Raw genomic sequence first — 13,036 nt, forward strand, 5'->3', positions numbered from 1 at the left:
CTGGAAATGATGCATCCCCTGACACTGTTTCTGGTCTACGTATCATGATCGAATCAGCGCAGCTTTTCTTTTGTGGTTTGAATATAGCTTCGCCATTCTCTTTTACTGGGCCGGGGGCCCGTGCGTGCTGTACGTGTTTATTTATTTATTTTTTTATTTTACTTTTGTTATGAAAATTATACGCTCTCGATAAAAAGGGCGATTAATTTTCTTTGATGTAATGTAGAGAAATGCCTAAAATGGTTGGCAGGTTTTGCCTACATTTGTTGTTTGTATAAAAACAAAACAGGCAAGCGTATCCGCTATTTTTTTTTTTATCTTATTTTTCTTAAAGAATTTATGAGCTTTAATCTAAAATGAGAATAATTTTAATTTTGCCACACGTTTCATGATTCCCTTACATTTTCTATATGTTTCCTAGGCAAGGTGTGCATCGACGCTAATTAAAACTTCATTAATCATAGCAAGACTAAGATTCTATGCTTTTAAACTGACAAGTCGTTTTCTATCCGATCTATCTGCTCTTCAATGGTGTCTCTATTCCCCACCTTTTATCTTCGTGATTTCCTGTTCATTTCTCACGTTACTGCCGGCAGTTGCAATTCAGTTCTAGCGATCATGCTCAACAATATCCAGTTTTGCGAGAAAGATCACAATAGTCACGCACAATGCTACAGGACTTAAGTTTGAGCTCATGATGATTTTACAACCATGATAATCATACATATATTCGTACACAACTATCAGCTGAGCTGACGGACTTAATCGATTCCTGAGCGGTGGAGAGAGACAGTGCGTCTGCGCTGAAAATGAGTTGCCAATCATTGGGCGGGAGAGCGGAGCACAGTGGTGCTACAAACATATCTGCTCGAAAACATTGCCGGCGTGAAATGCTGGTGCCAGTATCTGTCTTACTGAATTGTTCAGCGCTCAGTGTTCCAAATCATTTTTGCGCAATAGTTGCATAAATGTTAGCTTTTATTTCTTTACCAAAAGGCTAAAATACTAGTTCATCACATCTGGTCGGCGCAAAAGAAGAAATAAGTCACCACGCATAAACAACCCATATTCGAATGAAAATCCTTGTCGCGGAACATTAGGTAGCCAGCGTCTCTCAACAATCTCCCTTATTGCATTCCGACCTTATTAACAGTTCTCATGCTAAAGTGTAAATTCCAGTGTCTCTTTTGAGTGAAACGGTCAAGGTGTAGATCGAAATGAATTGGTAAATTAGTGTTGTACCATACACCCTGCCTATTGCTCCCAGCAAACCACGCGAAAAACGTATGTGGTCCCGTAATCCATAGTGATGGCTTGTTTATAAGTGTTCTGCATAACCACAGTATAAAAAATGGAACTTTGCATCTAATGATTAGGCAAGCCAGTATTATCACTTTGCAGATTCTGCTGAGCAGGGGATCTGAATCCAATAGTACACTGCGACGTTGGGGCTTGAACTCGACCGTGGAGCATATGGTGTAGACAAACCTGATTAGGCGTACCTACATCTTTTCCAGTGACATTGTAAAATGTGGACTTTTTCTATCTTAGCGCTATTAGTCATAAACTATGAATGTCACGCTTCTAGGACCTGCAAGCCGGTAAGTAGCCCTTTTATATTCCGCAGTATTATTGTACAGTTTATGTCCCCGTTCTCTATTTGACCAATGCTGGGTCGGTTCACCTCATTTACAAATGCACGAATCCTTTTTTTTTTTTTTTTTTTTTCGGTAAAAGCTTAGGTTTATGTTGTGGTACCTGATTACATCAATATGGAATATGCAAAAGTGGGTGGAGGCAAAGCAGGGCGGGGGAGACCGGTTGACTTTTTTTTTCTTTTTCAGGTGGTTGAAAGAATCTTTTAAATAATGTTAGACTGGGATTATGAAAAGCTGATCACAATGGATTCTAAACACGCACAAATCCATCTCTTATGCGATATGACTGTAATGTGTGCAACTAAGTTTTCAGAAGGAAAGTCATTATAAATAAGAATTAATCATCTTACATATTTATACTTATTCAAGATATAGAGTAGAGTTCTATATTTGATAAAGACTGCAAACACACACACACAGACACACACACACATACACACACATATATATATATATATGTATATATATATATATATATATATATATCTTATATATATATATTGTATATATATATATATATATATATATATATATATATATATTATATATATATATATGTGTGTGTGTGTGTGTGTGTGTGTGTGTGTAAGTGTGTATGTATGTTTGTGTGTATGTGCATGTATGTAGAGAGAGGGAAACCAAGTCTGTACATACATACAAGTAGAGAGAACAAAAAAAATAATCTGTGTATGAATATTTTAGATTAAACCACGCTAGGACAAATTGCACACTGTAGGTACTACTGTTTTCAAAATAATGTCATTAATTATTGTTAATTATTGCAAGCGAAGAGTAGTAATAACTAATTTTACTGTTGGTCTTTGCCATCTTATTTAGATTTATTATACTTCTGCATGAAAAAAATATACCCAAATCCTCACTAAAGCACTCTGCATTCCCATCCACTGTATCTGGCCGTTCTATTTGACCAGTGAATACTAATGAAAGTAAATCTTCAATGAGAAATTAGGTAATTACGTCAACACGCCGTCACGATGGCAATGCCACTGCATCAGTCATACAGCATATTCACAAGTAAACCTAAACCTTTCTCCTTGAGAATATATTGGAATGAACTACATTACTTTTAATGTCACCCAGCTCCAGTGTCTAAAAGTTGATCTTGAAGTTACCCTTTATTATTTACGCGAGACATTCAAGAAGGGATGCTAGCCTCCAACACAGTTAACAACTGTTTTTAGATAAGCCAGCATATATGTCTATATATATATATGTGTGTGTGTGTGTGTGTGTGTGTGTGTGTATATATATATATATATATATATATATATATATATATATATATATATATATATATATAGCAGGGGCCAATTAACGAGATGGAGAGGATAATGTCCTCTTAGGTCAGATTTGAAAAAAACAGGACAAAACAAAAGGAAACAACAACAATAAACCACAATAGAGCTGTCACTTACAAACAGAAAGTTTGTAATTCAGAAATATTACAGGGCAGAAAGGATTGTTATGCAGAATGGGGGTAACATCATTATTGCAGTTACTGGTAAAATATCAGCCTCATCGGAAGAATGTATAGATGGTATAGTTGATAGATTCGTAGGGCCATGGATTTTGACCTTACAAGAAGACTTCATTCCAGTAATTTTATTAATTAGTGGCACCTTAGTCTTTTCAACTTTTGCTCTTTATTGGTATGATTTTACTTTAAAACCACAACTATTGAAGTTTTTATGCTGTGCTCTCAAGTCTCCTAAATGTGCTTGGTAGGATCATAGGAACACAATTACTTTACAATTACCGAGATATTTGCCGACGAATGTTTTTGTCTACATTGGTTTACCAAGTTTTTTGTTTTTGTTTCCACAGTCACTGGAGTGAAGCTCCTGATTGGATTTTATTTGACCCAGTGCATTTTGTGTAATGCCAAAAGCTTTTTGGTTCTTTTGTTTGAAACATCACTAAAGGAGTATTTTGAAAATAGGATTTGCATTTTGCACGAAGAAACCAATTTCCAAATCCAATTAGTAGATAAACATTGTTCCTCTATTAAAGACTTTGGCCCTTGTCACTTGTATTATTTTCCGTATTCCGAACGTTTCTGAAATAAATTTCGCTAACAGTTTATTAGATTAATGATACTAGAACCACGTGTAGTCTATAAATATGGCGTGTTTGGATGGGGGAACTTATAAAAGAATGAAATGACAAGGATGTATTCTAACGTCCCCATGATAGCCTACTTTGGCAAGTTCTAATTGTGATTAAATTATTTTACTGGAGGCTTTTTTTCATTCGGCAGTTGCACTGTAAACATAATCCTAATCTTTTGTTGGAAATATAATCTTATGCGTGAATTGGTAATAGATAGGCCTAGTAGGGAAGGACTTGTTTTAAAGATAATGGCCCACTTATAATATATAGGTAGTAGTACTGCAATTATGGGGACCATTATGGGAAAACCTTGGTTTTTAGGAAGGAAAAAATAGGGAACTTGTGCACAAGGATGTATTCTAACATCTCCAAGACACTTCTGCAGGTTTCGTATTGTGAGTAGGTTAAGTATTATTGAAGGTTTGTAAAGTGACATCATTCTCTAGGTAAAGGACCTGATAACCTAAGATATGTTAATACCTAGTGGAATAATTGATGGGACGGTGCCCTAGGTTAGGTTAGGTGTGACCAGGTTAGATCTCAACCCTATTAGCCCCCCATCCCCCTGCTAGGTAAGGACCTGGTACTATAAGCTAGGTGAGGTTGGGGGTCCAAAGGTGTTGAACCCCTGACATGGTAGGGATCTGGTACGGTAGGCTAGGTGAGGTTGGGGTCAAACGGGATTGAACCTCCCCTGGGTAATTACGTACTTGGTACCATAGGCTAAGTGAGGTTGGGGGTCCAAAGGGGTTGGACCCCCGGGTAGGAAAGGACCTTGCCCCCAAAGTTAGGTTAAATCCCCCATTGTATTTCATACGTTTCGTTTCCCTTTACCTAGGAACCACATTCTCATTGTGGTCCCCTACATTATAGGATATACCTAAGGGGGAGTGCAGTACCTACAATCTATAAGACCATTCATTTGCTAACGAAATGAACTTCAGAAATTTTGAAAGTACACAGTAAACAGGCAAATCATATTTTCAACTCAAGAAGGGAGTTATTTAAGTAAATCTTTGCCCATTATTTATTTATTTTTTTATTTACGAATCTTCGTTCATGTAACATTCTTTCTCTTCCAGAATCAATTCTTGTTAGGTCTATCATGGGAATCTGAGTCTTTAGTTACGCAGGACACTTTAAACTGATGTAGTTTTTTTTTAGTCGGGTTATTCATATTGTTGTTGTTGAACAGTAGCAAGCCCTAGTCAGATTTTCATTCAGGAAAGTCATCACCACGTTGGATTCACTGTAAATTAGGGCTGAAATCTTCCATGATTTTCCTTTTATGATAGATAGTGAAAAATAATAGACTCCACATTGCATTTCAGAAGTTCCTTAATGTATGAATAATGCATTTTGCCTCCTGTAATAGTTTCGAGTATGTTTCATTTTTTATATACCTTTTAACAAAGTCCGTTTACTTTGAAAATAAAGATTTCGTTGGTTCATTTTTCACGAATTAGCATTTCACCTCAAGACGTCAAACAACTTATCTGATATCAGACCATACGTAGATATGAAATCATGATAATGAGCTACGCATTAAAGGTCATTGTGTTTCGTTCAGGTTTTTTCAACTCACATGCTCTCGACGCACACACATGTACACGCACACGTATATACAGACATCTAACGTACTATATATATTATATATATATATATAATATATATATATATAGATATAATATATTATATATATAGATATATATATATCTATATATATATATATATATATATATTATATTATATATATATTATATATGTATGTAGTTATATGTGTGCATGTGTTTTTTTTTTTCTTGTGGTTGTGCCAAGTTCTTTTAATATTTTTTGTCAAGGAATCTTTCATTGTAGGATTTGAATAATAAAATAATTTTAGAATTTTTTAGATCGGTGGTTTTTGCGTCCTTTTTTTCTTTTTTTTACCCTTACCTTGTGGATTTGTCTTTCATCTGTGGTTAACTTAGTAAACTACATCATTTATTCCGTAACCAGACAGACAGACAGACAGACAATGTAGGCAGACAGAGCGATAGGGAGAGAGATTATATTTTCCAAGAGTACTCATGGTGGCTCAGTCAATACCAAACATATCGATCTATCCATCACTTGCCGTTTCTCACAGTAGCCTGTTCAGTTTCTACGGCATATTTTTTCCCGGTAAAAATGGGTTGAACTGTGTACACCCTTCGTACTTACTGGATACAGTAGAACGTTCACTGTTTTAAACAAATTAATCCGTTGCGTATGGAGGCAGTTTTTCTTATGGAAAAGGAACCTTAAATTTTGTGTATCGTTTTTGTTAAAAAATGAAATTCGGTAATGGATAGATTTATTCATGGTGATTAAGTAGCTGATGTGCCGACAGTCATTCACAAAAAACTGTAAGTTGTTCACAGTAATTAGGTTAATACTGAGCAGCGCCTGCTGACTTATGCAGCTACCACCTGGTGAGCGGCAATTGTCCCGAATAATTATATTCAGCTGGTCTTCATATCAGTGAATTTCAAATTGTGGCGAGATATTTACCATCGTAATACACACAACCTGTTGATATACGTTTAAATTAATCACAGAAATCCTCCGTGTGTTTTGGGGGGATGCTTATTATTACTAGACCTTAAAGTGCACTCTACGCCTGAATGACTTGATAGGAGTCACTCTGTCGGATCCTGGTCTCATAAGCCAGTTTTGGATTTTATGCTGAAGCTTAGATTCATTTTCCCTAGTATATATATCTATATATATATATATATATATATATAATATATATATATATATATAGTTTGTGTGTGTTTATGCATAATGTTAAATTAGTATGATATATAATTACATCATTATTGGGAGAAGCAGAGAAGTCAAACATAATGTAAAAAAACAGGTCCTAAAAAGATAAGAGTGCTGATATATATAGAAGAGATTTAAGCTTGCTACCAAGAATTACAACACCGGATTTTCTATCGACGATGCCTCGCCATCGATGGCAGTGTATTTCTGTCTAGTACTTATTCCGACAGCCGTCACGTGGTTTTATCACTCATTTTTATAAGTTTTGACATGGTAACTGATAAAAACGCCATGACACATTCTTGCTTACCTTTTGAGGTCTTAATATTCTGCCACGCTCAAAGGCTTTTGCACAATTGACTGCAAGCGCTTGGCAATTAAAATTATTTACCCTATATATATAACGTCGCTCTTGTGGGCTTGACACTCGTTAGTACGTTTGCTCTGACCGCGGATTATCTGACCGGATGTTTCATTCTCGCTGGGCATCATTGACATTTGTAAATCCAGTTTTCTTTATCAGCAAACTCATTATCTCCCTCTCTGTCTCTCTGAAACAGTGCAGATGTATTGCTTTGGAACGTTTAATAACTCTTATCTCGGCTATCTTTGCTGTTTACTACTTCCATTGATTGTTATTGCTACCTCTGTCATTGTGAGTTTTCTCCAAATTTTTGTCATCAAATAGAAACAAGTGGATTATAAAATAATTTTTCTCGACTTAATAGGTCATCACAATATCAATTACTTTTTATTAGTTTGTATTAACTTCCAAAGTCGGTTTTCAGTCGAACCTGTATACAGTAATATTTTCTCATATTTTGAAATTTCTTCGTCTCATTGTTCCTAAAGATTCAATCTCTGGTCCTCTTATCATAACTGAATTCAATTAAACGACGCTTCATACGCTCAGTAGTCCAAACGTACATTTCTTTCAAATATTGAATCGCTATAGCCCTTAGGAATTTTAAGTATAGCACTGTATTTAAGCGACCCTCAACAGAATGAAATCCGGATGGGAATGTGAAGTTTCTAAAAATGATTCTATTTTTGGTCTTCTGTCGCTTCTGAAGTCCCGAAGACGTCAGTGACGCTGTTGTTGTCACGAAATCTTTGTTTGTTTGTTTGTATGGTGTTTTTACGCTGCATGGAAAAGTGGTTATTCAGCAACGGGACCAACGGCTTTACGTGACTTCCGAATAACGTCAAGAGTGAACTTCTATCACCAGAAATACAAATCTCTCACCCCTCAGTGGAATGTCCAAGAATCGAACTCGCTGCCAGCGAGATGGCACGCCAACACCATACCGACCACGCCACTGAGGCGTTAGGAAATCTTAGTGGGCACGAGCAAACTTTCAAACTCTGTGGTTCCTCGAGACTTGCAAACATCTGTTTTATGTTATCGCTTATGAACAAAATAAAATATCTGCTTTCCACCTTGAGATGCATTTTCTTTTTTATCAAACAATAGTACTGTCCTTTAAAGGTATTAAAAAGGCGCACAGAACAACGGTTTATATTAATACTCAATACGCGTCTTAGCATACTCTTGCTTCTAGCGTTCGTATTAGTACTTACTCTGATCGGGTACTCTCATCCTGCGGCTGCAGAAACCAAATTAAATCTAGTTGATCGTTTCTCTTTTTTTGTTCTTTGTATCAACAAAGATAAAAAGAATGTTATACGCACAAAAGATAATTATATTCGCTTCATGTACTAGTGAAAAATAGAAAAGTTAGCATTTGTATCAATTAAGAGATGAAAATGCGCGTCTTTGAACCAATAAAATAGTCGGTAAAAGTCTGGTCTTTTTAAAATAGAGATAAAAACTCTGATCTTGTGCCAATAATATATCATAAATTATTCTTGTATAAATATTAGATAAGATTGTTCTTCTTTAATGTAGTTTTTAAGTCAGATTCTAGAAAATGACTAAGAGGGCAGTTCTGTAATGTAAGTAACATGTTATGGTTACAAGTAAACAAAACATAATATTGATATTACAATATAACACACACACACACACATATATATTATAATCCTAAATTTCTCCATTATTGCCTACAAAAATCCGTCTTTAATAACAGAAAGACAAAGACCGCCGCACCCTGACACTTCATCGTTATCATTTGTCACCTGCGTCTTATCAGAGGTTATCAAGATTTCAAGATTCTCGAGATAATTTTCGAATCTGTGTAGTAGATTCGTTCACCACACAGTAGCTAAGTTATCTAAGTATCCGTGATCCTTCAGAAGCTTTGGAAATTTTCGAGTTTATATTAATATTTTCACATTCATTTTAATGCGGGATGGTATGAAGAAAATGAGATTATACGGAAAGTTTGTGAACCACCAATGTAATAAAAGTTTTTGGGATGTGCCGAAGAAAATTGGTGGGGAGCAAAGCGGTTCTCTGAGGAGATAAATTTTGGCAATGGTTTAAATATGGTCATGTAAAGTAAGGCCTACTTTGGAGATTTATTAAGTTTTATTATACAATAAATTAGTATAAAAATGTTAACTAACTTTCTTAATAAGAAAAGAGAAGACAACAAAGTGAATCGTAATTTTAGTTGCAAAGATTTTAGAAGCTTTTCGGAGGAAATCCTACAGTGAAGTATTAGCATTCGGTAGAAAGTTTTTTTTTTTCATTTTCATAGGATAATTAAGATAAGGCTACTACCATTATATTAGTTTAGCCCATTCTTTCAGTGTAACTTCAGCGACCAAAAAATTGATTAATCAAAAAATAGAAAGAGAGAGAGAGATTGAAATAAAATATAGCAATACAGCGATATACCCAGAGACAAGTCGCTACCATTCTGACAATGTTTACAGGACACTGAACCCTTGCTCATTAACAGCCACCTCGAGTAAGAAGAGATCGATGCTGTTTTCTTTGATATTACTCAGCTGCCGTCCCGCATCTGCCATTTACCTGCCTCTCGTGCGCTGCACAACCACCTTTGACTTTTCTGACCTCAGATGTGACTCTATGGCGGAGATATTTCCCATTTTCAGCAACATTGTTCTGATAGCGTGAAGAGGCGGGGCTCGATATAGTTATAAAGATATTAGGTACATATATCAGAATCAGGCCTTTCCGACCCATCACAGGAGAATAATTTGGTTATAAATGCAGAGTACTCTTACGTTATCCTTTGTCTCAGCTTCTGAAAAGGTGTCAGCTCGTTGCAGCGGAGGGAAGGAAGGAAGGCCGAATCCCACAAAAAAATTATATTTCATCGTCTGAAACCTTTTATATGAGACAAAAGAGAATCGTTATTACTATAATTTCTAAGGAAAATTTTAAAGTATGAAAATGTTCTCTCCAAAACTTTTTGTTCTTCTAAACAATGTTGTAATTTATCTCGTGACTAGCAACAGGGTGCCATATATTGAAACTTATCATTTACCTTAGTATTAATTCTATCTAAATGTTTTAGTAAGGGTTTAGTGGACGTACTGTAAATGGAATCGAAACGCAAGTACGTATCTTTTGCAAAGACAGTATCATTGTTCTAGTTTCCGTATCTTAAAACAGTTGTTTATTTTCTTCACATTTTACTCATTTTTTACTCCAATTCCTTTTCTCAGTCTACCCATCGAATGCTGAAAAGGACACGATTTCATTTTCTAAAAGTTATTTCAAACATATAGCACAGACCTCGTTTCTTTCATGATATATTAGTATTCCAAGTTCAGCAGTTTTTCTCAGTAAAAATAAAATGAGGCTTCGAGGGAAAAAGTGTCAAGCTCTGTGACCAGAAAGCCAGAGAACGTCCCTGTATTTGGAAAGTTTGTCTGAATCGCTTTTTCCCTTTCGTCCTGTCCAACAGAGTGACTTCCACTATGAGTTCACCGAATGCGATGAAGTAGGTGGGAGATGGAGGGTGAGTGTTCCTACTTACGGTGACTGCATCAATGGAGAACCAAATCCTCCGACGCGCACGGAAGGATGTAGTAAGTATGACACTGTGACATCAGTTTAAGTTTCGTACAAATCATCACCAGAATTTCTTTGTGTGAAAATGTATGTATGGTCAATGTTTTCTTGAAATGTAAGTATAAAGGAATTTTTCCAGGTTCTATAAATACCCTTAGAACAGGAAATTCTGAGTGATCATTACTAGCTTCCCTTGAACGTAATGCTCAAGTGTAATTTAATGTCCATAACAACCACATGGTGATGAGAGTAATTATGAGCTTTAGAAAATGGTTACAGTATTACTGGATATGGCCATTTGGCATGTGCCATATATGTTTCGGAGCTAACTTCCAACTGTTATCTGTTTTACAAATTAATGTAGATTGACATCCTTTGGTATAACAAAGCCATTCTTTCTAGCCTTTATTGCTTCTAAAGACGTCATCTGATTCAAATAACGCACTTTTTTATTTTATAGTTTGCTAATTAGTTTACCGTCTGGCAGAACTTTTCTGAGGTTCCCTAACTTGAACTAACTCTTATGCATCTGTAATTTGTCATTCGCATTCTGACTATTACTACAATTCTTCTTACGATATGCTTGGTAAGCCAGGAAAGATTCAGCATATTCCGTAAATTCCAAGTTCTCATATTTGAGAACTTTAGAGAAGTCAACGTTTTACAGAGTTTTGCAGACTATGCACGTGTTTGTGAAAGGAATGCGTAAATCATTAGACCGGAGAATTAGATAGAAAAATAAAAGAGTAGATTAAGGAAGTAATGCTTGTCCTAATACGCAGTTTTTTTCCCGTAACTGTTGCAGGTGTTTCCTGTGATCCCGGATGGTTCTTTGACCTGAGCGAGTTGGAATGCTCTCGCTGCCCCAACGGAACCTACAGTCTTGGGGGAGGCGTTCACTTCGATAGCTGGAAGACTCTGCCGAAAGCTTTCAGCGCGCACACGGAAGCCTTCAAGTCTGCGTTTAGCCTGGGCAGACGCCGTGGTGATGTGGACTGCAATGAGTAAGCAGGAGCTATAAAGATCATTTTTCATTGTTATAATTGTATAAACTTGTCAAAAGCACTACCATGAATCTTGTAATCTGAGCTTTTCGTTGGCAGAGGCATTTGCACTTCATGAGTTTGTTGTACCTGTAGATGTTGAATATCTGTCAAAGCAAGAAGGGAGTGTGGTAAAGTGTATTGTACACAGGGTATCGACCAGAAGGTCATGCTGCCATGAAGGGTGGTTTAATCAAAGTAGAAATTCGCAAAAAATGTTGATCTGATTTCTATCGTTAAACTGACTGTTCGTGGTTATGGATCATGAGTTTTTTTTATAGGTTTGGATGGCAAGCAAGTGGCGATGTCCTTGCAAGCAAGGGAGGACCTTGTGCTGCGGTGCTTGTGTACACTGTGAAACTTGTTAAACCAGGTGCTGTGCGCTACACTTACCAGTATCCGGATGAAAACATCATATTCGAGTTCCAGGTACTACGTCTCTAACCTTTTTTTAATCGTTCAGACGCTTGTTTTTATGACTGCCATTTTTTATGAGCATTAATGATGGTATTACAAAGATAACTATTCACGATACAAAAGTTATTTAATGAGAATATCATTAACTATATGAGAGATCACTATGGCAATGTTTAAAACAATTTTCACATGCAACATTTGATATTAAATCTTTAAAGCTATCAGTTCTCTAAATTTGTACTCAAGGTATTCGATGTTTCTATATTTGAACCTTGTGTTTTCTTTATACCTGCATTATAAATTTCCTGGTGGAATTTCTCATAACAAATCCTAAATTTATTTCTCTATTTCCCAGAGATTCGTCCCCTAAGAAAATCCATCCATAGTTAACGCCGTATTGCGTCTTCGTTATGTTTTATTGTATTAAAAACCTTTTTGAAGTTCTGCCGATATTGTGTTTCTTATTGGACAAGTTTGCGTGTACGTTAGTGTCTTCCTAACAAATTTGAATTGTAAACCCAACAGGCACAAGATGAACGATGCCAAAGCCTTGACGATGCTGATGACTACAAGTGGCCTCCCTTATCACGCGATGGACAGTGGAAGACTCTCACGGTGAAGCTGAACAAAGGCCTAAATGTTCTTCACTGGAAGACGATAGGAATTGAAGCCAGAGCCTCTACACAGCCAGTGCTCATTAAGAGTATTCAGATAAGTGGTAAGTGAGGGACTTGGAGATTTTTTGTGAAAATAAGAAAGTCTGTTTGAATCCATACAAAGGGTCATATTATGAGACTCATTACACTAACCTGTTCTGTTCTCCAAGTAAGAAAGTAAACACTGCTGTACAATTCAGCTACTTTCATGATCAAGACCCTTATTGATGTTAAGATTTTCAGACAAATCGGATTAACTAGTCAGTTCATTTTTTATGGATGTTCAGACATTGGGATCAGCTTCTTTACAAAACGTCAGGAAGCTGAGGTTTTGCTGCATATTTAAATCTCGATAGATTTTATACATTATTCTCTCGCTTCCTTTGTTGCTTA

The 13,036-nt window shown here is 36.1% G+C and overlaps 1 protein-coding gene across 1 annotated transcript in view; it reads left to right on the top strand.

Moving 5' to 3' along the window:
- The first annotated feature begins 602 nt into the window (after nt 1-602).
- LOC135206940 (endosome/lysosome-associated apoptosis and autophagy regulator family member 2-like) overlaps nt 603-13,036 on the top strand; it is a 31,417-nt gene continuing 18,983 nt past the window's right edge. The window contains exons 1-5 of the mRNA XM_064238453.1: nt 603-1,601; nt 10,421-10,544; nt 11,333-11,531; nt 11,852-11,999; nt 12,513-12,705. Of these exons, the coding sequence (XP_064094523.1) occupies nt 1,530-1,601; nt 10,421-10,544; nt 11,333-11,531; nt 11,852-11,999; nt 12,513-12,705 (736 nt within the window). The 5' untranslated portion in view covers nt 603-1,529. The remainder of the gene's footprint in view (nt 1,602-10,420; nt 10,545-11,332; nt 11,532-11,851; nt 12,000-12,512; nt 12,706-13,036) is intronic.

The sequence above is a fragment of the Macrobrachium nipponense genome, chromosome 31 (assembly GCF_015104395.2).
Source record: "Macrobrachium nipponense isolate FS-2020 chromosome 31, ASM1510439v2, whole genome shotgun sequence".
NCBI classification, from domain to species: Eukaryota; Metazoa; Arthropoda; class Malacostraca; order Decapoda; family Palaemonidae; genus Macrobrachium; species Macrobrachium nipponense.